Consider the following 27,036-nt stretch of genomic DNA (forward strand, 5'->3'; position numbering starts at 1 on the left):
AGGTCCAATGACACCATCCAATGTTTACGGCTCGATGAATCCTTTCGATGACATGTCATCGTATCGAGGCCTCGACGGCTCTCGATGAGGATCAGGCCTTTGTCCCAAGCTCGAGGGCGTGCAGGATTTAGGTTGAGCCCGTTCCTTACCGGCTTCTCTGGAAGGCACAGTAGGAGCAGCATGGCTTGCCGTGGGTTTCTGCTTTTCAAATATTTTCTGCATTTCGGCTCTTAATGCTTCCCATTCGGCAGGAGAGGATTCTTTTTGTGGGGCAGTGTCCGATGATGAAGTCGAAGAAGGCAACCTACGGTGCCCCTTTTTGGACTTCTTCGACAACGATGAGGAGTGGTGCGAGACACTTTTCGATCTCGACCTTTTAACTTTCTTCCTCAGAGGAGAGTCGCTTCTCGGCTTGTTGGTCGAAGGTTTTTTGGTCGGGGTACATGATTTGGGGTTTTGACCTACCGCAATTTCCCCTTTTGCTCCTTTAGGGCCTTTCCGGTCATCGACTGGCACTTGGAGCAGGCCGAGGTCTTATGCTCCACCCTGAGACACCATAGACACACGGTGTGGATCGATCAACAACATTTTCGATTCACAATATCAACACTTCTTGAACACGGTCTTCGGGCTAGTCCATCAATGAAGAAGACATACTTGCGTATGAAGTAATGAAGCACGCAGTATTTCTCGAAGCGATAGCATTCGCTGAAAAATTTAACTGATGCCAACGGGCGATGCGCATGCTATATATGCCTTCTATGACACCACCCTCGAGACGGAGACCATAGAAGGACATTGGGTCGACGCACAGCGCCTTCTGCCGAAAAAGAAATTCTGAAGCAGCTGAAGCTGGATATCGACTATCAAAGATGAGGAATACGTGGAGTACACAATCCATTTGAATGATAATTTGAAAACCATTTGCTCTAAAATGCCTGTGCCATGCGATTTTATTATTATAATTTATTTTGCGTAATATGCCACATGGCCATGGGCCTCAGAGGGCACAAATAACAATCAAGATGCAGACTGCACAGAGAAGATCAGTGGGTCAGAGCAGCGGGTGGGGGTGCAGGGTGAGGAGATCGGGTTCACTTAACCTGGTTTGAGATTAAACAGATACGTTTGGACCAATCTTTTTAATTCCGTGGTTGCACCATTTTGTAATTATCACTGGAACGCGGGATCCGGCTTGACTGACTTCAATGTCAGTCGGTCTGTGAGATATTGAGGGGCTGTGGAGGACCAGCATTTGTAGGATAGTGACAGAAGCTTATATGTGATCCTATGCTTGAACGGAAGCCAGTGCAAGGCCCTTCAGGAGGTCGTAATATGATCTTGTTTGGAAAGACAGTATATGGCATGAACAGCGCCACTTTGGATGATTTGGTTCAGGAGCTTAATGACTTAACCACAAGAGGCTCGAAATGTGAGAGACCTGGGATTTCATGGATAGTTCTGCATCCAAGTGAACACCCAGACTCTTTACGCATTGGGCTACCATGATCCTACTGCCTGCGTTGCTAAAGTTTTCATAAGCAGTGTGCATTTTCTTTAGTCCATTTTCTTTAGTCGATGCCCTGAGGTAACAATGAGGAGCGCGGTTTTATCCTTGTTGAGTGCCGGGGAGTTTGAGGCCACCCAGAGTTTGATGGCATTATGCACCACATTCGAGGCCTCAGAATCCAGTGTGTAATTGCCAGGCAATTCGAAGACAACCTAGGTGGCGCCAGCGTAGTTGGTATATTGGACACCCAGGCAGTCTAAGAGGTCGAACAGTGCCCTAATATAGATGTTAAACAGGATTGGGGCAACCACAGGATCCCTGCAGCACTGCACAAGTGGTGATGGTTGGTATAGATTTGCCATTCTCTGTTGCCACTCTAGAGGTGCGCGGTCCCAAGAAGGAGGTGATACATTGTGCAGCCATGGCAGAGCAACAGGCCAAGCCCTTTAGTCTATTCACCGGGAGGGTGTGGTCGACAAGATGAAAGGCTGCTGAATGATTTAACAGCATCAGCAAGGCGGGGTCACCTCCTTCCAGTATGCTTGTCAAGTTCGACTTAAGATCAAACAGAGCGGTTTCGGTCCCATGCCTGGCTCTGAAACGCAATTGTTGGGAACATAGGATGTTGTTATTCTCTATGAATCCATGTAGTTGTACATATGCCATTCTGTCCAGATTTTAAGCACAGATGGCACATGTGTTATGGCTCAATAGATGTTAGCCACAACTGGATCCAGTTTACTCTTTCAGTCAAGACGTAATCCAAGTCTCCTTGAATAGGGATGGGACTGACACATTCCTGAATGAGAGGTTAACTAGTCTGGTGATCCATGGGACCAGAGAGTCCAGGGATCCTTTAAGGATGTCAACAGGACATATCGCCCAGGCAAGATGTAGGTTTCACATTTGATATTATCTTGTGTATTTCAGATTTAGTAAATTTCCCAAGTTCAAATTTAGGGGTTAGATGATCATTGGGAGGACTGGGGAAAGGTGTGGGGCATATAATTAGCATCATTTGCACCAATGACACAGAGTTGCTGATCCTGAAAATGTTTAAAAGCTTTTCTAGATCTAGCATTGGTAATTCTTGTGTTAAAATTCTTGGATTTAGCCAATTCTTTTCCAGTGCTCTTTTCTTGCATCTTATTTGGATGATGTTATCATCATATCATGATTTCTTACTATTTTCGTCTTTATCCTCTTGTTTTTTCTGGGGCAAGAGCCTCTATACCAAGTCGGTGGAGTCGTTGAAAGAGTCAAGTGGGAGCAGCTTGGATGTCAGTAGGGCATAACATTTAAAAATGGAGTAACATTCTTGAAGTTACTGCTTTTTCAAAAAAAACATTCTGGGCAGTTTATTCATCCTAGTTGGTGCTGCTGGTGGGTACATTATAGTATTAACCATGAAGTGATCGGACAATCGGCAGGGCGATGCAACACCTGCCATGTGCAGATGTTTTGACAAGACCCAATCCAATGTGTGTCCTCCTGCACAGGTGGGTGCACTGACTATAGCCACTGGTATCCAGTGCAGCTAACAATGATGTGGCTTGCCTGTCTTGTTCATTTTCTGCCCATAGGGTAAAATCAACTAGTACAATCACAGGTGGCTTGGGCTTGGTGAAACTATTAAGAAGGCTGAGAAATTGTTCCTCAAATAAGGGCATGTCTTTATGCGGCCTGTACAGTGTCAGGACACTCATCGATATGTTGGGAGTTTATTTTGACTTATCAGAAGACTTTCACAGCCCTCTGGGCTTACGTGATTGATGGTATGGCAGTCCAGATGTTTCTTGATGAGAAGAGATACCCCCTGCCTCTCCCTGACCCATACAATCAGCTTTAAAAATGTGGTAGTTTGATGGGAAGGCTGGTGTGGCTGCTGTTGGCGTTGTTTTGCTGAGCCAGTTCCCGCGAGAATATCTAGGTTTGATGTGACTAGGTGATCTACTTCTACACCATGCTGAACAAAGGCACGACTATTCAATAAATAAATGCTCAGAGGAGAGCCATGGGGGATTGTACTGCGGATAGCGTTAGTGCCTGCAGGTATAGTATCTGTTGCAGCTGGAGTGGATAACTCCGGGTCCATTAGTAGTGGCCCCTCTGTGTCTAGGCCAGAGTCCGTAAAAGGTAATGCATTTTGCATAGATTATATTTGGTCCCCTGGGTTCTTGGCCTGTACTTCGATATAATCGGTAAGGGTGGTTTCCTGGAGGGCTATGCAAGTAGTAATATCAGAGCCTGCCTGCCGGTATGGTATCGGTGATAGCTAAAGTGGCTGGCTCGGAATCCATGGAGAGTAACCCCTCTATGTCTAAACCAGCATCAGTGGATGGTACGATGTTCATTCATCAAACGTTTAATTTCTAGCAGCAATTTTTACCAAAATCTGTTTGCCGAGAAGAATCTTTGAAAAAATATGGGGGGAGGGGGCATATAGGGGGTAGGGTGGGGTGGGGTATAGGGAATCAATAATAGCCCACCACAACAACAATAAAAAAAAATGCAAAGATTGTTTTCCACCAAAAAATGTCTGCAAAAAGTGCAGCAGAAAAAAACGGCAATGAATGAACATAGAACCTGCATTTTACATAGCTTGCAAGGGGATTGAGCTGCTGGGTGGTAGGGGTGGCGAGTTAGAGGGAGGGTCATTGGAAGCATGATAGCATTCTAATATACCGGCATGTTCAATGCAATAAGGCTCCAAGTCATGCATTTTGGTACCCCTGGTACAGTTGCACAGTCCCTCAAGTAGTTGGAGAAAAGTTTGTGATCCAAAATATTCTTCATGGGAAAGATTTGTAGAATACCTGAAGTGTAGTCAGTGTTGGGCGCACGGTGTGCAGCTAAGTTGCATTCGCCCGGCATAAACCAGCAAAAAAACGGCCTGTCTAACGCACCGAGGCGGACAGGTTTGAGAGCCCTAAGGAACCTGGCAGATTAAGTTCCCAAGTACTACATGTGCAACAATGAAGGCAGAATTGAGGAGAAGTAAGCAGATTTAAGCACACCTGGTAATTATTGAGCAAACAGGAGTCTAAGCCTACTTTAAAATAGAAGGCAATTTACAAATTCGTCAGAGGTAACAATTGGATTTAGAAGAGATTTCCCTATGTCATTTGGCCATCTTGTCTGTTGGGGTTCTTCCTGCCTTCTCAGGGTGAGATGTGCCATATATACCTTTTTAAATCTTCCTGCCTCTACTCTTCGACCTTTACAACTTATCCAGAACAGGACTTCAAGACTTGTCCTTGGCCTCAAGCCCAGGGATCGTATGTCTCCAGCTCTGAAATCTCTTCAATGGCTCCCCGTGGCTGCAAGGATCAACTTCAGGATCCTCTGCATCATCCACAAGGCTTTCTGGGTCCTGGGACCGCTCCACCTCCAACTTTCTCTTCCAAAACATCCTCCTTCTTGAGCTCTCTGCTCCTCCACCTCCAACTCTCTGTGGGTCAGACGCTTCTCCAAGCAGAGAGCTGGGGGCAGATCCATCTCCTCGGCTGGGGCCTCCCTCTAGAACAGCATCTCTGCCTCTCTCAAACTTGAGCAGAACCACCTCCGATTCCGGAAGCAACCCAAGAGCTTCCTTTTCTCTTTGGCTTGCTCTCTTCCTCTCCCATGTTGATGCACCTGACTGCTCCGCGGACTGGCCACCTGCTCACAATCTGGACTCGGGCCCAGGCTCCTGCATGTCCAGTTGCTCTTTCACTGCCTCTGGGCTCCCCAGCACTTAAGGGTCTGTATCTGCAACCCTACAGTCCCTTCTCTCTGCACTTATGATCCACCCGCTGGCTGCACTTGTGAGTTAACTGCACTTCCCCCTTCCGCTCCCCCCTGCAAGTCTCCCCTTCCCTCTTCCCTGCAATTGCATGATCAGAATGACAAGGCCTAGTAAGATTGTTATTTTGTCATCCTCGGTTTCCCCCTCCTTGTCTTGTTGCGACTAGAAACACTTGTGTACAGGCACGTTATAAATGCCACATCATATCATTTGGCAAGCCATGCATTCCCTGGCAAAGCAGTGATTGTGTTTGTGTCCGGATATGGCGGCATGGACTGTGTGGTCCCAGTCCACATCCTTGACAAATTGTATTTGTTGCTGGGCAGAGGTGGTGGCTGGAGGCAATTGGACAGCACCCTGCCAGTTTGAACTTGCAGATCCTTGCTACTGGGGTCCTAGCAGGAAACTCAAGTTCAAATTTAGGAAACTAGTTGGACTCCTGCAGAACATCATTGGAGTCCAGACCTCTTAGAAGAGGAGCATCCTGCCAAAGACCTGTGCATCCAACCAGGCCTGTCTCCACCTTAGTCCCTGCAAAGCCCTACTCCTTTGCCCGATCTCCTGAAGGTCTTACCGGTGGGAATAACCCTGCTCTGGGATCCTGCTCTTGGAAGCAGTGTTAAGTGTCCCGGGCCCACGCTGTGGACAGACCAGGGCTGCCTCATTGCACCAGTCACCATCCTGAGCTCAGACTTGAGAGTCAACTGGTGAGACAAGAGACCTTTCCCTGCACTTGGAAATTCTCCAGCATGAAGAGGAGCCTTGCAGTACCTGCTTCTTTGTATTGATCCCAAGGTTTATCTTATGCCACTTGATTGCAGCGTTCTCTGCTGTCTCCCTCCTGCATCATATCCTACAAGTCCCCTGCGGTCATCAGCATTGTGGTGATCTCCTTGTCGCTGTGTCAAAATCATACAGCTGTTCAGTCTCAAGAACCATCTCACCAGAGCACAGAACCGCCAACTTGCTGGACCCAAATCCAGACGCTGAAAATGACATCTGCACCTTTGACCTCTGGACCGCATCCAAAAGTAGTAATAAGTGGGCCCAGCAGAGGTGGTTTCTGACAAAATCAGAGTACAGGGGATGAGGATACATACCTGTTTCTACTGCTCTCCTCCTTCCATAGAGTTTGACGAGGGCAAAGCCCTAACCCTACCGCGCCCTTGCTTTGTCGTGATCGGTGGAGTTCTCGCCAAGGATCACCACCCTCCTCCAGGGTCCCCCTAAGGGCTTGGGAGAGAACCCTTAAAAAGGACTGTTTGCTTGGTTCTTCACTACATGATAAACTAACTTCCCAACATGTTGACTTTGCCAACACTTGTTCTGCCTTTATAAAAGACTCCTTACTCCCACCAAAGGCCTACATTTGGAATTTGTGACTTTTAGGGCATTAGCCCACCCTCTCCTTTAGCATGGAAGGAATTACTTTTTAAGTACAGAGTCTTATTTTTTACAAGCCAGTGTGCTGTATTTTTCTACTCTGAAGTACTGATTTCTAAAGGGTTCACTTACTTTTGTTTCCTTCACCTGCTTTACTACAATTACTGCGTTCTATATTCTGATCTAACTGCATGAAAAATAAAGTGCCGGTGCTCTTTACCAAGAGCTCCTCAAGGTGGATGTAAATAGGGAATGTTCAGTAGTTTACTTACCTGTGATTCTCGTTGATAAGATTGTGTCCAGGCCCAATTATGATTATTGAATTTTTACACATTCTGCCTAACTTGCATTATTAAGGGTGTGTGTGTGCGTTTTTTTTTTTAACTGAACCCTTCACCCCCCACACTTTCCTACATCGAAGACCAGCTGCTCAGTCACACTACCTTGATACAGTTTGACTAGACATTAGTCCTCTTTCCTTTTCTCCAGAATAGGTTGGCCTCTCAGAATCTGTCTACAGGGCCAATTCTGCAGAATGCTCCTGCACCCCCAACAAAACAAAAAGCCTGCATACTTGCTTGTGCATCCTGGCCATTGCCCCGTGAGTTGGCGTATGTGGCGTAGACACCAAAATCTCCTCAAGGTTCTTCCCAATGAGCTGCAGAGGGAGAAAAGAGGAGTCCAAGTGAAAGTCTAATAAGCAGATAGAGTTATATGTAACACCACTGTATTGCATTTGGAGCAGGACAAAATGAAATTAGATTTCTAACAGGTGCCACTAACCTGCTGCTTTAGTACTTTAGTGTGTGATTGGAACCAGCTTGTTTCATTGCCCCCACAGATAAAATGTCTTAACGAGACCCCCACCATGGATAAATACAATATTTCTTCTCTTCTACACAGATAATTTAACTAAGACCTCGGACGCAAATGGAAGAAAATCCGATAGATGTCATTGACCAGGTATGTTAGAATAAGATGTCAAATGCATCGGAAACAGATAGTCTGCCTCATTATGATTTACAACACCAGGAGATCAGCTCCATTAGTTTTCTCCAATTTCTCTACAAAATGGTGCAACCACTTAGCAAAAGGACATGCAGCCCTACAAATCTACGCCTCCAGGAGCGGATTAAGGATTCCATACATTTCAACCCAAATATCCATAAGAAACTCTAATTTTACCAACAATCAACTGTGTTCTTGTCCTTTCCCTAGCCTTTCTGAGAGCACCTTGAAAGAAGCTGATCCAGCACACTTATCAAAGACATAACTGCTATGTATGGTGCGAGTGCACACAAAAATCCAACAGGGGAGAGCCCACTCCTGTCTGATCACAAGGGAATAAGCTGGAGGTGCATCAAGGACAACAGCTGGTGATGTGTGCACAGCACAACCCTCTGCCAGTGAAGAGGATTAATAAACACAAATCTAAAGTCAGCAAGGTAACCAGAGGATACAGCCCCATGACCCCTCTCTAACGAGAATGTCTGGTGCTAGACAAATGCCCTTCATCACTGTGCAAACATCAGGATTAGGGCGTGGGGTAGCAAGACCAACAACAAATAGATTCTGGAACCCGTACATGCAGCTCCACAGCCACACCACGTGAGACCATCCACAGAAATTAGGAGAGGTAAGAAAGTTACATGTCTGACCAACATCCCCAAGACCCATTAGCATTCTAGAACGGTCTTCAGGCAAACGGAACCCACAAAACAGCCTCACAACCTAGTGACGTTGAACAGAATTAGGTACAAGCTTGAGCCAGCAGCAGACTTCACACCTGAATTCGGCATCAAGCGTAGCTGGTCAATCTTTTCATTCGACGCCCATTGGGCCTTTGCTAACTGTATGACCTAGTAGAAGGCAAACTGGCAAAAGGGTTGGGTGTGGCTTCATAGCTTGTCTTCAACCTCTATTAATTAAAAGCTGTCCTTTCCTCATTCTTAACTCCACAAGCATAACATTTAGTCTACTGGATTACCAGTTGCTCCTTTCTCAGTGATCTCCTAGATCAAAGTTTCTCATAGTTTTCAGTGATGTAACCTAATTTATTTCAGTACACCAGTTAAACAGTGCTGTCTTCCTGCACCTGCCATTTCTCAACATTACTAAGTTGGTTAAAATGTTGTATTGATTGCTCTGGCTCCACCAGGTGGCACCACCTCACCTACTCCCGACACCATTAGGGTTCACATTTTTGAAAAACCATGCTATAGGTTCCTACATGTCGATGAGAGAACAGAACAGACGTTACATATGCCACGCTGATAAATGTGTATCTAAGCACAACCAAAATTGTAATCCCAATCTCCCTACTCAATTGTATTCAATTTAGAAAATCATTGTATATTCAGATGTCTTAGTGTGTCAAAATGAAGTGTGTTTAGAAACAGACTAAACCCCAGTGTTAATAATGTAGACAGAAATTAACATTAACAATTTTACCTGTTGTGGCAGAACACCTGCTGGTCCAGGAAACCGCCGACTTTTTGCTCGCAATGAACACTTTGAGGCTGCCTGTGGAGTCTGATTGGCTGCAGTCACAAGCTGCAACAAGTGATTTGTCATAACCGGATGAAGAGTACTAGAATTAGGAGATTGCCCAGAAGGAACCCTCAAGGATGACACAGGGGATGCAAAGGAAGTCAACAAGGCACATGCAGCTTGAGGGTGTCTTGCACCCTGACGAAAGGCACTATTTGATACACTTGAACTATGACCGGCAGGTGCTGGTGATACTGGTAGTCCAGAAGTCCGGCTTCCCAAATGGGGCGGAAGAGGAGATTTCTTGGAACCGAAGGATGCAGGGTATGGATAGCAGCTGTTGTTTGCTTCTACCTCTAGTGGCATAGACATAGCTACCTGATAACCAGATACTGCCTCAAGAGGCCTTTCAGTGTTGCTACACAGCCGCACATTTTGACCTGTGAATACAGAGCAAGACTTCCCAGGAGGGCACAAGCTGGGCTGTTCACTTAAAGAGCTTGGCCTCAAACTCATACTGGTGTTTATGTAACAAGAGCCAGTAGTGGGTGGGTTTACCAAGGTGGGGCCAGACTTCTGGGTCTCCACACCTTGCAAGCAGAGGCCTTTTTCAGGCGCAGCCCCATATCCATTCTCACGGGACCTCTTGCATAGGGGCTCTTCTCTGATGTCTTGCTCTCTCTCTGTGGTCTCCAACAAGTTTCTTTTTGGTGCCATCAGGCTAATCTGGCTTCTCTTGCTTGGGTCCAAATCAAGACCGGGCTGTTCCACCTCTGTGCAGGCTGATAAAAACAAATCATCATCAAGGCCATCATCAATCAAGTCTTCCACTGGCAAAAGTTGCTTTACAAATCCGAATCCAGATGTAGAGCGCTGTGTCTGCAGTTTACCATCACCAAGAGGGCTCCTGTTACTGGCTAATGCTCCAGAGATACCACTCCTAGAGGTAAGCAACTCTCTTGGACTTCTAAAGTCGATACAGGAAGTAGCCGGTAGTTTTCCCAGACTTGTAGAAAGGGGTCTTAGGCAGGATGTAGGCTTTGATGGGACAGTCAATCCAGATGACAGTCGGGTAGCGGTCTGGCAGCTCAAAATTGGAGACAGGTTCCTGCCATTGCTACCTGTTCCTTCTCTTGGTTCCTGACATGACCTAGTCCTGCTCGGCGACTGCACATTAGAAGAAATTGGCCTCAGGCATCTTGGCTTTGCGGGGGTGCAGACAGGGAAGCTGGTCTCAGCATCCTCCACAGCAGATAGGAAATCCTGAAATGAAACATCAATTTAGCTTTCGGCTAGTTGGATTGCACTGACAGTATAGATGTTTTGCTTCTTACAGCAATGAAAAGACATGACACTATTATATGAAGGGCAATCCTAGTTCATTTTGAGTGGTTAACACATAGTTTGCCACATTACGGAGATAGACGTTTAACTTAGTAAAGGACATAGTAGCTTCTGTTCTTTGGAGCCTATTTATTGCATAGGCACTGTTCTATTACACAATTCTGGCTTGGGGTGAAAGGCGCTTGGGGTGGTATTTAGTTATTGTTCTGACCAGGTAATTCTGTATTCAGGCAGACATTCAACATCCCTCAATCTACCAAATAATTGGGATCACTGCCAGGGTAGTAAACACTCTTCCTTGGGTGTTTTAGGATCCAATACAGCTATACTACCAATAGGGACGAGCATCAAAGGGCTCACCGGGATAAAACCAATTCCTCTGCAGCGAGGGTTTGCACATATTAGCTCTCCAGATGACTTGGATCTCAACTACCATGGTCCCCCACCAATGACTGTGCTGGCTAGAGATGATGGGAATTGTGTAGTCAAAAACATCTAGAGACAAAAATGTTGCAGAATCCGCCTGCAGAGTAACTTGTTCCTAGAGGAGGGGATGTAACTCTTAATTTGAGCTGAAACAGTTAAACACACCCATCAACCTTTGGGGCAAGACTGTGTCCAAACCAGAGGCATCCCATTCGCTGGTGTCTCTTGATCATGCCTCAAAACGTGCATTCTCCAATAGCGGTTGGCTAGTGAAAATGGACTCATCAGTAAGTAATGGTTTGCTGTATAGGTGGAGAAATGAGGGAGGGATAGTATTTTGATGGCAGGCTAGTAGCGTGCACCTTGATTCAGCAGAACCAGATAGCCCTTTATTATATCCATCACAATCCAAATTCCATGTTCTTGTACTCTAACTTCCCCCTCATATCGACCTGCACCGCGCATGCCCAGAAATTACTAATGCACACAAATCTAGATGCATACATAGCAAGTACATCACCAGAACCCTAGTCACTTCCTTTTGTCTATATGGACTGCATCGCAAAAGCTCACCTCCTCCATTACTGTAACCCACACCCTCCTACACCAGCTCTTAATGCTACAATCCCATTCATCCCTCACCTTTATCTGCAAAAAATGGGCACACCTCTGGCTCCCACCTGTCTGGGGACTCTGCCTCCTTCTCCAGATGGCACCGCTGGTGCATTTGCCTTACCCATGCCTGTAGCCATTTTTTCTGTCAGCCTGCAATTTGCCTCACTCATTCAGTTCAACACCTTTCTAGAAGGCCTTTCCCGCTGGTAATACGCCCTACCAAGTAACATGCATGCAGACATACAACCCATACAAAGTATAAAAGTCCAGCATCCAGGTGTATTCATTACTCCCAGGAGTATCTACCTTAACTCCCTTTCCATCTGTCCCCTTTGGAAGTCCTCTCTAAAAGAGAAAGCTGAGGCTACACTCCAGAATTGTTCTTTAGGCCTCTCCATTACACTTGTCCCTCTCCATTTCCATCCTCCAGCCCAACCAAATGATAGAATTTAAGACAACTTAAAACGGACGTCTGATGATTTCCTCCCATTCCTCTCACCTCTAAATCGTGTGTCGGCCCATTTCAGACTCCTGACTAGGCAAGGAAAAACACCCTCTCTCACATGACCACTAACACCAGCCCAACATGACTTCCCATTTCTGGGATTCTCAGCTACGGTCCATTGAGACAAAAGAGGAGTGGGTCCAGGACGTACCCCTGTCTCACACCTCATTGTACCATGAATTACTCTGTGCATTCACCTACCACACCCCAGCGCACGGCAGCTTCACTGTCTTGTGTAGAGCTTGGATTATACCAAGTAGGGCTGGTGGAATGTTAAAAGCAGATAGCACCAACCAGAGTTTGTTTCGTGAGTCTGAGTCAAAGGCGTTGCAGAGGTCCACAAAGATCACGTACAGCTTGGTGTTGCAGAGGATTGTGTGCTTTTTCACCAGAAGATCTAAGCGAAAACATTGTTCCACTATGTCGATACCATCTTGGAAGACAGCTTGTAATCGACTCAAGATACCCTCTGATGTAGACCATTTCTGTAGATGTTCAAGAATTACTTTTGCAGAACAGGTATGCATCCATGGAAAAACGCATATACACTGCCAGGGGTTGCCCTGGCAAATTTCTTAAAGTATGGAGCAGATGGTCTGGCACTATATGACTCAGGGTGTCTCACCGCCTGCCTGGAAACTATTGTCTGTGTTTCTCGCCCCACCCCCTGGGGGAGCTGCCCTCCTGTCAGCCCACGTCTCCCCGCGAACTGGCTCACGCCCACCCAATTCGTAGTGACCCAGCCCATTTGACCACTGTCGATACATGCGTAATGTTTTTGTTCATTTTGGTTCATCGACTCTGAATGTGTTAATCCCGTTTTATGGATGTTGTTGGACGACTGGTATGCCCGCCATGTTGTTGTAAACCAATAAAAAGAATGTATCCAAAAAAAGGAATGACTTTTGCGTACGTTTTTCCTGTCCCATCAAAGAGGGAGATGGGTCGATAGTTTCCCGGCATCTCATCTTTGTATAAATCAATGCTTATGTAATCTGGTCCAGGGGGCTTTCCCACTTTTCATTGTTCCGACTGCCTTAGTCACCTCCTCTAGGGATTGCCTGAAACCCTGATCCATGGGAACTACACTGTCAGGCTCCTGTAGCATGTTAATACTCTCTGCGGCCTTATAGAAGATCGAGAAATGGCTGTGCCATGTGTCAGGAGCAATGTTGCACTGTAATTCAACTGAAGAATTAGTGGTGTCAACCGCCACAATTTTCCAAAAAGTGCCGGAATCATTGTTCTTCCATGCCTCAGTTAGCATTTCACACCTTTTCATGACGTGGGTCTTTCTCTTTTCTCTTGCAATTGCCTTATATGCTGCTCTCAGGATTTGCAGGCAGGCTGTATCTACTGCCGGATTCGCTCTAAGGCAGGAGATTAAAGCTACTTTGCATTTTCTGCAGTCCTCGTCAAACCACTTCTGTCTTGGCTGGTATTTCTGCTTAGTGGTTTTCTTAATTTTCATTAGCAGAGGTAGCAAGGCTTGCTTTATGGCCGAGAAGTCTATTAGGATGGATCTGCATCATTTTGAGGGACACATACTCAAGCTACATGAACTGCGACAGCCTGATATAGTTCTGATTTCTTGTTGCATTCTATGATCCTTGACCACTTCACCACCTGTTGTGATTGCCCCGGAATTTCGATATCCGCAACACTCTGCAGGATTTTCTTCGTGCGTTCCGGTCTTCAGAGCAGATACTACACAGACTAGGGGTTTGTGATCACTCTCTTGGCGGTCCACCACTTCGAAGGACCTCAGCCGGTTCCATGATGTTGCATTGATTGCGTAATAATCTATTCGGCTATTGTCACTATGCCCATGAAAACTACTCCTTGCCGGTTGATCATTCAGGCACCATCCATCACATGCCATAAGATGATTGTTATGCAGGATTCTTGCTGCCTCTAGCGATAAACGTTGGGTCTTTTTAGGGTAATCGCTTGACAGTTGTGGTATCCTGCCCAAGCTGTGTCCTGATTGTCGCAAAAATCCGACACGATCCTCAGTGGTTCGTATTGTAGATTAAAATCGCCCTTGTAAGGAAGCCTGGGAGGATACAAAATGAACTTGTTAACAGCAGGTCTTTCAGCCTGACTAGGGTATCCAGGGGAAACACCCGTGACGTCCTGTCATAGATGTTAAACAGGTTTATATAGAGCCCCTGCCAGTTGTAATGTTCAGGAATTGAAGTTCTGGAGTTTTAGTTTCCTGATGGGTTACTATCCAATTAAGTTGGGAGCTCACCCACATCAGCAACCCTCCCACTGGTCGACCCCTTTTGCCCTTCGAGGTTGGGATTGCATAGGCAGCATAACCTTGAATATTGCAGGCGTCTATCGCCCATATCTCTTCGAAGCATAGGAGATCAAAACCTTCAATAAATTCTCTCCAGGCCCAGTCTACAAAATGCTTTTCTATTCCGGCGATGATCCATGAAAGGAACTTAGCATCCTGAGGTAGATTGATCATCAGGGGTATTCAATGAAGGCTGTAGTCAATCGATTTCATCCAATCCAAGGCCACAGAGTGTCGGTACAATCTCCAAAGTTGGGGCCCCACCCACACTTACTCGACGCCCATGAGGGGCTAATTCTTAGATTTATTGTGGAGCCAATGGGGGGGGATATGAACTGGCTTCACTAGACAAAAGGCTGTTTGCCAGTGATTTGTCCCGAAAGACCAAATGGATAGAGTCCACCTTCGCCAGGGGTGTCTGGACCCTTGTACACCGAATAAAGTCTTCCCTAACAATGGAGGTACAACGCCTAGCGTGTCTTCAAACTGACCGGGATGTAATTGGGGGACACCACACATGTAGATGCTCTCCTCTCTATATTCATTAGTGGTCCTGCACCCAGTCATTGATCTGGTCGTTGGCAATCTGTTGCGGTGACCATATGCCGTTGGGATCATCTGGTTATTTTTAACGGGAGCCGCACCAAAGTCCCTTCTTGGTGGATGGAATCGGGTACAGTTGTCAATGGTGTGTCTAATGGCAACATTCTTTTCCGGGGCACGTGTCGTAGGGGCTATGTGCTTTGCAGAATTTATTTGTGTGGATGTTCTAGTGACATGTATTATTCCACTTATTGCAGGTGATTTGTTCTTTTTGTGCCTCATCAGTCAGGTGGCAGATTCATGGGCTGGGGTTGCTTCACTTTGATTTAGACCTTTCTGGTATCGATCATCATTAATGCAGGATGTTATGGGCCCAGATATATTGCTGCTAATTCCTCCATTGTCTATATTGACTGGGGGTTTATTCTGAGGCACCACCTCAATATTCTCTATTAATGATTTAACAATTACGTTTAATGTCGTCAGCTCTTCAAGGATTTTGGTGAGACCTGATCTATTTGATCAGTTACAATTGCACTTGCAGTGATTGCTCAAATGTCTGACATTAGGCCATTTTGGATCCCCATCCCCTAAAACAGCAGGAATCTTTTGAGTAATTCGATGTCAGGTGCAATTGCTCCTTGCCAATCGAGAAGGGTCAGCTGTCATGTTTGTTGCATTTGCCAAGTCCACTTTGGCCTTTGATGGCTCCTCTGTTTGGTTTCCTGGTAGCTTCCCTTTCTCAGAGTTAAGCTCCAATTGTATTGTGAGGTCAGTTAGAACTGGGGCTGGAGTTAGTAGGACGGCTGGGGCATCTGGTTCCGAACCACAATTGCACTGTCCTTTTGTTATTAATGCCCCACACCTCCTGCAGGAATAACAGTTTTCCCCCCTCTTTCTGCTGCTTCCTTTTGACCCCCTCGTATTGGGCCAGAGGGTCAAGGGTATGTGTCGCTGTTAATCGGTTTGTGGCTGGTTGTCTAGTTATTTAATTGTTTTTTGAGTCCCCTCTCCCCGCAATGCAGGTCAATATAAATAGTGTCTAGCTCGGGTTGATACTGTGGCACAGTTAGACTGAATACCACTTTTCTGCTTGGCCACATTGGGGGTGTTGATGTCCAAGAGGAGCCCTTTGATCTCAGTGATCAGCACATTTATGTCCGAAATGGGTTTAAAAAGTATATTTGGTTTCAATGGGCCATCTACTGAAGAGAGAGAACTGCTATCTTTCCTTGTGTACATTTCATTTGGGCAGTAGTGGCTCTGGTTTGGCAGATCTGCAAGGTCACAGCAATATACAGCATCAACTGCTGAACAACTGCTCAATTATGTTTTACAGAGGGTTACCATACTGTATGGTAATGTGGGAGTACTTTAGTGTGCTTAGTGGTGACCGTCCTCTGCAGACCACTATCTGCCAGTTGCAACCACTTGACCACACTACACTTTTCCCATTTTGGTGAAGGAAACGCCCACGAAACTCCACGTTGACCACTGCACAAGCACGCAGCAGCAGTAGCACTGCACTTAACATGCAGTCAAAACAAACAAGTGGTCATGCACTTGTGTTGCCGTGGCAAAATGCAGTGTAGCTACAGTAAACATCAACTATATATCCTGCAAGGGAGCGTGGCTGCAGGGCCATGCGATAGGACATGTTCCAGAGGTGCTCCTGATGATCCGAAACTGCATAAGAAAATATGCATGAAGTCTGCCAAGATGGATAAAATGAGGAGTGCAGATTCATGAAAGTGCACTGCTTGTCCTGAGCATGATTTCAAATTGGTTAGTGCTGGGATTCGCGTATTGCAAGCCTTGAGAAGATTGCCGTGGCTCTCTGACAGAGTAATCAAGATGGCGGTCCTCCCAGAACAAAGGGATGTAGTGCAAAGGTAAACATCAGTGTATGGATAGCGGTGTTCGTGGCGTGCTGGGAGCGGACCGAAACGGGCAGGAGCAGTCCAATGCAAGAGAAGAGAGGGGTCCTCATTTGAAGCAGCACAGCGTGGATGGAAGCGCAAGCCCCAGCAGAACAAAAGGAGCGAACCGTCAGACTAACATGGTGAGGGAGTGCATACGTAGGATCGGAAGAGACTAATCGTGCAGCGTGGCTCCGATACGGAGCACTCGGCCCCAAATGGGTGTCGGACTGAAAAAGCAAGAGAACCTTGCCGTGATAGAAGTGAAGTTGATAAATAGGCTGCAAGGAATGCATGCACAACTGTGGGCGTACTGGAACGAAGGGGTTACAAATAACAACTGGAGAAAGCTGAACGTGTCAAGTATGACTGTAACCAATACCGCATGGGGCCGAATGAATTAATCTGCAGGACACGGTTGGTGCTACTTGTTACAGCAGTAAGAGATACAATTTCAACATCCGGAAGACACTTTCTAAGCCTTCCGAAAAACGTTGCTGCTCAGGCTCAGAGACTGGGAAACTCACACGTGCCGAAGGCGAACAAAGGCCACTGCACGGAGAGGGGTCACTACATATTGTGAGGCACGAATGAAGATCAACACAGCTGAATGATGCCCGAACAGAGGCTCTTGAGACAAACAGCGCAACCTGACAGAATACAGGCGGAGTGCGTCCCGGTGAAAGTTTAAGTAAGAGATTGAAAGGTTCTAAGGCAGTGGAACAAAGGAAGTACCACACTGAAGGGACATAATACTGTGCCCAGACCTGCTGAACTGCCGGGCAGATGAGCACACAAATGCTGTAGACATAACAATGCAGGTTGCATACTCCCCGACAGTGATATGAACTTTGAGAAAGGCATCTGATATCAAGACACATTTGCGGTAAGCGGAGCGGCTCTATGCGAGGAGCCTGAGCGCAGGTGGAGCACGCACTAACTGAAACAGAAATTTAAAGAACAGAGCGATTCGGGAGCCGAGGAGCGGTCGGGCCCTAATAATGCAGTAGCTCTTAGTACATAGCACATGTGGCACTGGTGTAAAGCTAAAGTGCCTGCAGCAAGGGATGTTACCACCTGAAGTGAACGTAAGACCTGGAGAGTACCCGGGCTACAAAGAAGTGCAAAGCAGCAAGAAACGTATGGGACCTAGACCGAAACTTGGAGGAACTCCCCTGGGAGGGGAAGAGCCTAACATGTCCATGAGAACACACACGAGACAGCCACAATGAGCACAGCCCACCACCAAGCAAGTGTGGGTAGTGCATTTGATAGAGCCTAAGAGGAACAACCCGGATTAAGGAGGGGCAAAGGCCGAAACCAAGCTTGGGAGGCACAGCTAGAGACAGCGGATCCTGGGCCAACACGTCTAGACCAGTGTAACTATTGCAGCACTAACATTTGAATACGCATCCTGCACCAGGCAGGCCCTGGTGACAGCCACCAATAAACCCGAGCACCCTAAGGGCTGAGACTGGACGGAGGGCCTAAGAGACTAGCCCCGGTAACGGTGAGCAGACACTGGGAAGTATTAGGGAGGCGTCCAAGTTAACCAAAACCAAAGGGAAACAACCAACAATGGATGAATTCGCTAAAACTCCCTAATCATCCGATGGAGCCAGAAACAAGGACAGGAACCCACAAACGGAAGCTGTACTATTCCTGTGAAAGTGTTTCACAGGAATAGGGCCTTGTTTTTTGACACCCCAGAGGATGTGACTGAGTTGCTGGAAATGATCAACAAATCTTGGATGCAATTGCAGACCTGAAAATTGCATGGGAAACCAAATTGGAGGCAGCTATGAACGAAATCAGAGCATAATTGGACCTTAAAATAGGGGCGGTACAAGAGGACGTCAACCTACTGAGACAAGACGTGAAGAAAACAGCGGAATGCACAGGCGAACTGGAGAAGGAAGCAAACACAAACACAGCTGCCTGCGCGTTACATACCTCAGAGATTCACATACTGCGGCAACAAGTGAGTAACTTGGAAAACAGAGCAGAGGAAGCAGAAGGACGGGCCTGAAGAAACAACATACGCATTGTGGGTCTCCCCGAAGGAGAAGGACCCAACCCCACAGACTATATTGAGACCATGCTACTGCAGGAAATAGAGAGTGGTGCACTCACCCAGGGATTTGCGGTGGAGAGAGCACACAGGGCTCTGATGAGGAAATGTCCACCTGGAGACCCCCCTCCCCCGAGGCCAATAATAGCCAAAATCCTGAACTACCGAGATAGGGAGAAGGTCCTGGAGTTCTTCTGAAAAAGAGGTACAATACATAGGGCGTCCGCTCCTATCACAGCACACCCAGGCTATACTCTCCTGGTGCAGAGGAAGAGGCTGAACTATGGAACAGTGAAGAAGAGGTTGCGTGCGGCAGGCTTTAAGTACATGCTGATGTAACCTGCGAAGCTGAAAGTGTTTCACAGGAATAGGGCCTTGTTTTTGGACAGCCCAGAGGATGCAACGGAGTGGCTGGATGCACAGAACTGTCCCTCCAGGACAGACACGCAGAAGGAGGAAGGCACAGAGAAGTGATGTGGTGGCTCCAGAGGCTGTGGTGCTGTAGAACTATGACATTGGGACTACAATATAGCATAGTGCACATAGACTGGAAAATAGCCAGGTTTGGGATAGAAGAATTTGAGCGCATGTAATATACGGAGGCAAATGTGTAGGAGACACAATGGTCTCAGTCTCCACCCCAGAAGTTGGTTTAGATAGGCTACCGATAGTGTGGTAACCTCCTGCTGAGTTCCTAGTGTCAGTAACCCGGGCCAGGACTAAATGCGTGACCGCCTGACTTCCAGGGATGGAGCTGGGCAAAAGTTGGGGACGGGAAGGGCGGGGAGGTGGTAGGGGAGTTGGGGGAGTTGCAGTCTTTTTGGTTAGGTGTAGTTTATATGTTGGGAAACAAGCTTACCCACATGCGCACCTGCGCTTAAGGCAGATGATGGGGAAAGACAATGGAGGGGACTGGATATGGTTGAAATATGGGGGACCTTAAGGTAATTACCTGGAATGTCATGGGCCTCAACAGTTACCAGAAAAGGAAAAAGGTTATGATGTATCTGAGAAGGCAGAAAATAGATATTGCCCTAATACAGGAAACGCACCTCACAAAAGAAAAACAAGAGGTGATCAAGAAGAAATGGAAGGGGACCGTCATTGGTGCAACATACTCGGCATATGCCAGAGGGGTGATCACTTGGGTAGCACCGCATGTCCCCTTCCAACTGCTACAGACCACAGTCAAAGCGGACGGGAGGATGGTGGCAATACGGGGGCTCATGGAAAATAAGGAAATATACATTATCAATACATATGCCCCGAATCAGGACACAGTGGCATACTTCAAGACCCTATACAACAAAATGAGTCCATACTAGGGGTTAGGGGGGGGCTTCGGGGTGATCTGGGGAGACGACTTTAACTGCACATTAGACCCAAGGGTAGACCGGTCAGACAAGAAATCAGACAAGAAATCAGACAAACCCGCCCCTGCTGCCAAAGCCCTACAGACCCTGTTCACAGACCACTGGCTAGAGGATATGTGGAGGTTACACCACCCACACGATAGACAGTATTCGCATTACTCTGCCCCACAGAATTTGTACACGAGGTTAGACTACATGTTTGCCACACTGGAGATGATGGCAGAAATAGTGCGGACAGAGTACAAGGCGAGGGTCCTATCGGACCACTCACCATTGGTTTTAACATGGCAATACCTACCTCCAAGGGCTAGGATCCCAACGTGGCGACTTAGAGCTGAAGCACTAAAAGACACAGTGTTCAGAGAGGACCTGAGAGAATAAATTATAAATTACTTTGAAAACAACACTCAGAGTGTTGAATCGGCCGGCACACTATGGGAAGCATTTAAAATGGTGATGAGAGGATCAGCTATTGCCAAATCTAAAGGGCTGCAGGGAGGTATACTGTTAGGGAGAATTCTCTGTAAAGGCTAATTTGCCAAACCTAGTGAGTCCCCCAGCAGATTTGCTGGATTTTTGGGGTTTATTTTATTCTCCTGCTAAGAGTGCGACTCTTTTCCTCCCACTCTTAGAAATGATTTGAGGTGTTCCTTTGACTTTGTATGTGTTTTATGGGTTATGGGGTCCTTTACCCCATAGGGCTTCATGTGTTTTTGTTATGTGGGTTACACAGCACCCTCCATGCCGTAACCCAGGGGTGTCGTAGCGACCCCCAAACATAGACTCCATACGCTGGGACTGACTACCGTCTCCCAGGGCATGTAAAGTCACCATTGGCTTTACTAGTCTTAAATTGTGAACAGAACCAGTACAAACCATCATATTGTGGACGTACTGGTCGGGGCAATTCGATTGCCCCGGGGTCTGTTGTTTGAGGGGGCACTGTCCAGTCCCGCCCGACCGAGTTTTGGCTGGTGGCAGTGGATACTACTTTTTATATTCGACCGCGAATATATTCCTATGAGATGTTCCCATTGTTCGAGGCTACCACTTTTTAATATAGCCTCGAACATACCGCCGGTTTATTAAATTAATATAAATTCACTGGTTGGTATTTTTGGCTGAAACTTGGTTACAAAATGGCATTTGTGTTCGCTTCTGTGACTCCAACCCAAGTCGAGCCCTTTGTTCCACTTTTTGGCGGGCTTCTCCACAGAAGCCTCCAAAAGTGGTGCACTCTGTCTGGGTACCACAGGGGGTGTGGGAGGGGCTTTAGGCACCCTGGATTGAGTAGCCTCGCCAACTCAAATCGCACTCTTGTGTGATTGGCCCAAGTGGTGAGCCGCCCAGCTCACCACTTAGCATGTTTGAGTGACAGCTAGGCTGAATGAACATCTTCACACGACCCCTTTTTCTCATCCTTGACGCCATGGGCATTTCATACACCAACTACGCTGATGGCACACAGATCCTCCTCACCCTCACTGGCAACTACGACACTGACTCCATGACCCTCAACAACCTCTACAACACCATCCAAGCCTGGATGGCAGACAATGGACTATGCCTCAACTCAGACAAGACTGAACTCCTCCTGGTAGGCTCACCCGAAACGCTGAAAAATCTAGACTCCCAGTTCAGTCACTTCACCATAGACTCCATCAAAATACCTGTCTCAGAATCAGTCAAAACACTTGGCGTCTACTTCGATTCCAACCTATCCATGGATAAACAAGTCAATGCTATAGCCTCTGCAGCTGCATATCATGCCAAACTAATCAACGCAGTCAGGCCCTTTCTCTCCAAAGAGAACTGCACTAACATAGCCAGAGCCATCACTGGATCTAGGCTTGACTATTGTAATGTACTCTTCCTAGGTACATCCAACAAAAACCTAGAGAGGTTACAAATCATTCAGAATAGCGCTCTCCGGGCAGCCCAAGGCATTGCCAAACGAGAACACATCTCGGAAGCCAGAAAACGAGCACACTGGCTCCCAATAAAAGAAAGGATCATCTTCAAAACGCTGACACTGACTCACAAGTGCTTTCACCTTACTGCCCCCGACTACCTCTCCCAAAGGATCCACCCCGTCTCTACTACGAGGCCAACCAGATCACCATATACTAACATGCTTTCTGTGCCATTAGTAAAAAAAGCCAGAGCTGGCGGTTCCAGCTTCCCATATCTCGCACCCACTCACTGGAACGCCCTACCTCCTATAATCCGAGGTGAGGCCTCCCTTTGCACCTTCCGCAAATCCATAAAAACCATCTTATTCACATAAGATTCCTCGCACCAGCTGAATACATCTCCTATGTTCCAGTGCATAAACTGTTTGTAATGACCAACTGTACCAACCAAAACAGCAGCTCTATGCCTGTTGAATACATAATGTACTGATGAATGCTTCTTTGCCTGTAACTAAGCTCTTGCAAGTAACAGCGCCTCAATGCCCATGGGTTACTTGCGCGCTATATAAATTTAAATAAATAAATAAATGGGGCTTTTCTGCATAAAAGCAGGGCTTTGGGGACTGGAACTTCAGAAGTCGCCACAGGACCTAAAGAATCCGAGGAGGGAGAAGCCGAGCCGACCTGCAACGACGACACCACCGTTGGAGCCCTGCTGAACCGTCTCACCACTTTTCCCGACGACAGAGGAGATCTCCAGCCCAGAGAGTCTTCTTCCTTTGACTGGTGGGGATAACCAGTTTGCCCGTCTTTTCGCCTTCCTGGACCATCTCGTGGCCGCCTTGCCCGTGCCAAGCACCCCGGCAACCGGAATACCACGGTTTACCACTACCGCGAAGAAAAGGGTGGTACCTTGTAACCGGGAAATTCCGCGGCTGGTTTCTTCCCTGGCAGTGCAACGACCTTCAGCTTTCCTCCACGTCGAGACCTCCTCTTCTTCTGGATGAAACACCGACTTGCACCCGCTGCCAGGAACAACTGCCCCCACTGGAGCCTTCTTCCCATTTTCAGGTACTGTGTCCTGCCTGGCTTCCCTTGCGACAGATCGTTCGGGGTGACAGTAAATCCTCGACTTTCTAACCTGGGTTAGCCTGGGGCCTGTTAACTAACTTTTCCTGACTTGATCTCAATCTTTTGTGAACTATCTACAAAGACTCTTTGGTCATACCCCCACTGTGTGATCCTGGACACATTTCGCTTGCTCTCTCTAAGAGTGGGCCTGGCATTTGAACTTCCTTGCTCTCCAGTAGACTTTGCCTAACCTGCCTCACTGTGGTTCTGTGAAAAGTATTGAAATTTGTGTGCTTTCAATAACTTTGCCTTTTCCCTCCCTTTTTCTATAACTTATTAGAGTGCCATCTTATGTTAAGCGCTCACCTCTGTCTGAAAATAAGTGGTGTTTCTCATTAAGACTTGTCTAATAAGTAATCAGGGTTGTATATATATAATAGTGACTGTGTGTTGAAATTACCTACCTCTTTTTGTGCTAGTGTAATTTACAAGTGTGTCTTTAAATAAATAATTACATACTTTTACACAAAAGCTCTGGTCAGTGTTTGCTTGTGCTACTGTATCTCTGTACCTATTGTGTATACTCTTATATATTGCCTAACTCTTCTTGAGGGAAATCTGACTGCTCAGCCACAGCTACCAGGTAAATCTGGGTGGTACAGACTGCTACCAATTGGGTTTACTGCCAACCACCTGTAGTCCTAAATCCTTTGCAGTGGTCCCTAAGGGAACTGCACAGGTTTCTGCCTAACATATAATAAGGGAACTGCAGAAGGCAGAGACAAAGCTGGAGACAGTGCTGGGCAGGGGAGGTAGCTCCGAGGAGGAAGCTGAAACTATAAGCCAACTGCAGCAGGAATGTGCAGGGCACTGGGAGAGATTGTGTAATCTAAACTATAAGAAATACATAGAGAGGCAGCATGCGGGTGGAGACAAACCGGGGAGAATGCTGGCATGGTTGTATAAAAATGAGACCGCCAAAATGTATAGGAATGAGGTGCTCCCCTCACTGCTTGCAATGTTAAATGAGGCATTTGAAACAGGGAGGCTACCAGAATCCCTGAGAGAAGCGATCATTATCCCACTCCCCAAACCCAATAAGCCAGGCATGGATTACGGATCGCATAGATCGCTGTCGATGCTGAACCAAGATAGAAAAATGCTCACAGCGGTGTTGGCAAATAGAATGAGACGAGTCATAAGCAACTTAATACACCCTGATCAGACTGGATATGTCCCGTGCAGAAACATATCCTACAACCTTAGACGACTTCACCGGGTCATAGAGCACACAAAAGGAGACTCGTGCGAGATTGCAATTGTATCACCCGATGCAATAAAAGCCTTTGATTCCGACAAATGGCCCTGGCTGATGGCAGCCCTGACCAACTGTGGGATAGGACCTGGGTACCTTAAATGGGTGAAATTACGGGGGGCGTGGCTTGGAGCCATGGTGGACGGACAGGCTCTGTGAGAGCTCCCGGCCGCGGCCACGCAACCGCCACATATGCCCCAGTGATAGTGAAGTTTGCAACCCAGCAAACAGAATAGCTGACTCGAGAGGTATGCTGGCGCATCCAGCCCAAGTTTCGGGGTCCACAATGGTGCGGAAGTGTTAGTTTGCGCTGACTCTAAATGGCGCGGGAAACATCTGAGTCCCTCCGGCAAGATGGCGGCCGTCGCTGGCACCTCTGGTGCATAAAGTAGGCACCCACCGCGCTCCGAGGCATCAGCCACCCGGCTCCTCTCAGCAGCTGTAAACCCGCACCAGCTACGGAGCACCAAAATACGACAGACCGGCTGGCCCGATATGCTCCTGACCGAAGTTCGGGACGGGCTTCCTGCCGAAACAGGCCGCAGCGTCCTTGGAGCCCACAAGATCGGGATGAGGGTGAACCACTGAGGCAGCACCATAGGCGGCCCCGCTCCGGCCCCAGATGGCCCTGGGTGCTGCTCCTCTGAAGCGTTGGCCCCGCAACATCAGCTCGCGCAGTCGCACACGGCTACCGACCCAGCCGGCCCAGACACAACAGCCCAGGCCGCCCCGAGTGACCGGCGGTCAACTCTACACCACAGCCCAGGCTCAGCCGTGGCCAAGCAGGCCAGCCAGCAACAGGATCCCTGGAGCCGCAACACCAGCCGACCCACCACGGAGGGGGCAGAGTCGACCGGTCAGGGCCCCCCGGCTTGCTCCCCACCATCCAAACCTGCTGATCTGCAACCCCAGGCTTATTGGCTCTCCACCCACATCACCCTCGGCCCGCACGAGACCCAGCACCAGCAATCCGAGAGCGGCGCCCGGGGCCTCTCCAGCGGTGTTGGCTCCCACAGCTGTTTTCACCACTGCTGCAGTCCCACTCCGGACCCAACGTGGGGGCTGCGGAGAGCGGGAGCGGGCCGCTGGACGCCTCAGGTGCGGACACTGCACCCCCCCCCCGACGAAGGTAGGGCGGCACCTGCCGCACCGCCGTGGGCCCCTGTGGCACTGCGGCTCACCAGCAGGGTCCTCCGGGACAGTCACCAGCTGGGGGGCATACACCCCCCCACTTCCATTGGTCAATATCAAAGGCCTGGCGTGCCCCGGGCCCTCACGGGAGGAGGCCACAGCTATCATCACCATTCCGGGCGGCCACACTGGCTGTGCGGCCCACCGCCTGGGGGTTGAGGCTGGGACTGAGGGGGTTCGACAGGGCTTCCCCCCCACAGTCTCCCCATTTCCATCGGACAGATAAGAGAGCCTGAGGCCCACACCAGAGGGGCTCCTCCCCCCCCGGCCCGACGGACCATAAGCCCAGCAGGAGAAGCAACAGCACGGGGCTCAATTGCCTAAGAACATGCTCCCTCTGCGGTCTCCCCACCTTTAACCAACCCACCGCAGAGGCGGCCCAGCAGTGGGGACCCAAACATTCGCTGCGACCACCGGAACTATTCAGGTGGCCATCCAGAGCTCCAGAACCGCCTTAAGTCTCCCGGGGACCCCGTACAAGAACAACAGAGAACTATTGTGCCGGGTTCCACCCCCGCCCCTCCCACCGGGCGTTACCTGCACCTGCTCCCAAAACCTGAACTCCCCACTGGGGGCCCAAAGGTGCCCATTCCCCACCCAGCAACACGACAGAGGCACAAACCACGGCGGGGGCTGAGGTTGAAAGCGCACATTGGCCCTAGCAAGAACACTTGGTGCTGCCTGCCCTAACTGCGGAACTTCACCCCACCCTCAGGATAAGTAGAGAACACAACTGGGTTGGGAATGGGTCAAGCGACGCTCCCAAGCAAAGCTGCCTCCAAGCATAGGAACAGCAAGAACAAGCCCTAGCAAAAACACTTGGTGCTGCCTGCCCAAACCGTGGGATCTCACCCTGCCCTCAGGAAAGCAGAGAACACAAGACTCCCAAGCAAAGCGCCATCGCCACTCGTGAGGAGGCCGGACCAGAACAGTAAGAGGCAACAGCCCCGGGCAACTGCACCGCCCCATCTCCAGAGGTGCGACTGGGAAGCCAACGGCCCGAAAGCGCGTCACTAAACAAAAGCCAGAACAGCCAGAGGTGCGGGCGCTAGCCCTCCAGGGACCCCACCGAACCAGAACCGCCGCCGCCTATCACTATGTCCAGGAACCCCGAGCCAACAAAGCAGACAGACATTGCAGCCTTGCTAGCTACGCCCATGGCGGAGAAATCCAAAAAGGGGAGCGCAAGGAAGGCGCAGCAGCAGGTTCCCTCCCAGAAGCGGCCCCGGAACCGATGGCGCAAACAGTTACTAAAGCTGACCTACAAGACCTCCT

At 48.3% G+C, this 27,036-nt stretch overlaps 1 protein-coding gene and 1 long non-coding RNA gene across 3 annotated transcripts in view; one reads left to right on the forward strand and one right to left on the reverse strand.

The window, feature by feature from the left end:
* Window positions 1-27,036, reverse strand: part of HROB (homologous recombination factor with OB-fold) — a 526,210-nt gene that overhangs the window by 362,442 nt on the left and 136,732 nt on the right. For both annotated transcript variants that reach the window (XM_069634316.1, XM_069634315.1), the window contains 2 exons: window positions 9,132-10,433; window positions 7,255-7,338 (listed from right to left, as the gene is read on the reverse strand). In XM_069634316.1, the coding sequence (XP_069490417.1) occupies window positions 7,255-7,338; window positions 9,132-10,433 (1,386 nt within the window). The remainder of the gene's footprint in view (window positions 1-7,254; window positions 7,339-9,131; window positions 10,434-27,036) is intronic.
* LOC138521460 (uncharacterized) overlaps window positions 1-27,036 on the forward strand; it is a 212,070-nt gene that overhangs the window by 99,825 nt on the left and 85,209 nt on the right. The window lies entirely within an intron of this gene.

This window comes from Ambystoma mexicanum, chromosome 13 (genome assembly GCF_040938575.1).
Source record: "Ambystoma mexicanum isolate Mex_15411 chromosome 13, UKY_AmexF1_1, whole genome shotgun sequence".
In the NCBI taxonomy this organism is placed as follows: domain Eukaryota; kingdom Metazoa; phylum Chordata; class Amphibia; order Caudata; family Ambystomatidae; genus Ambystoma; species Ambystoma mexicanum.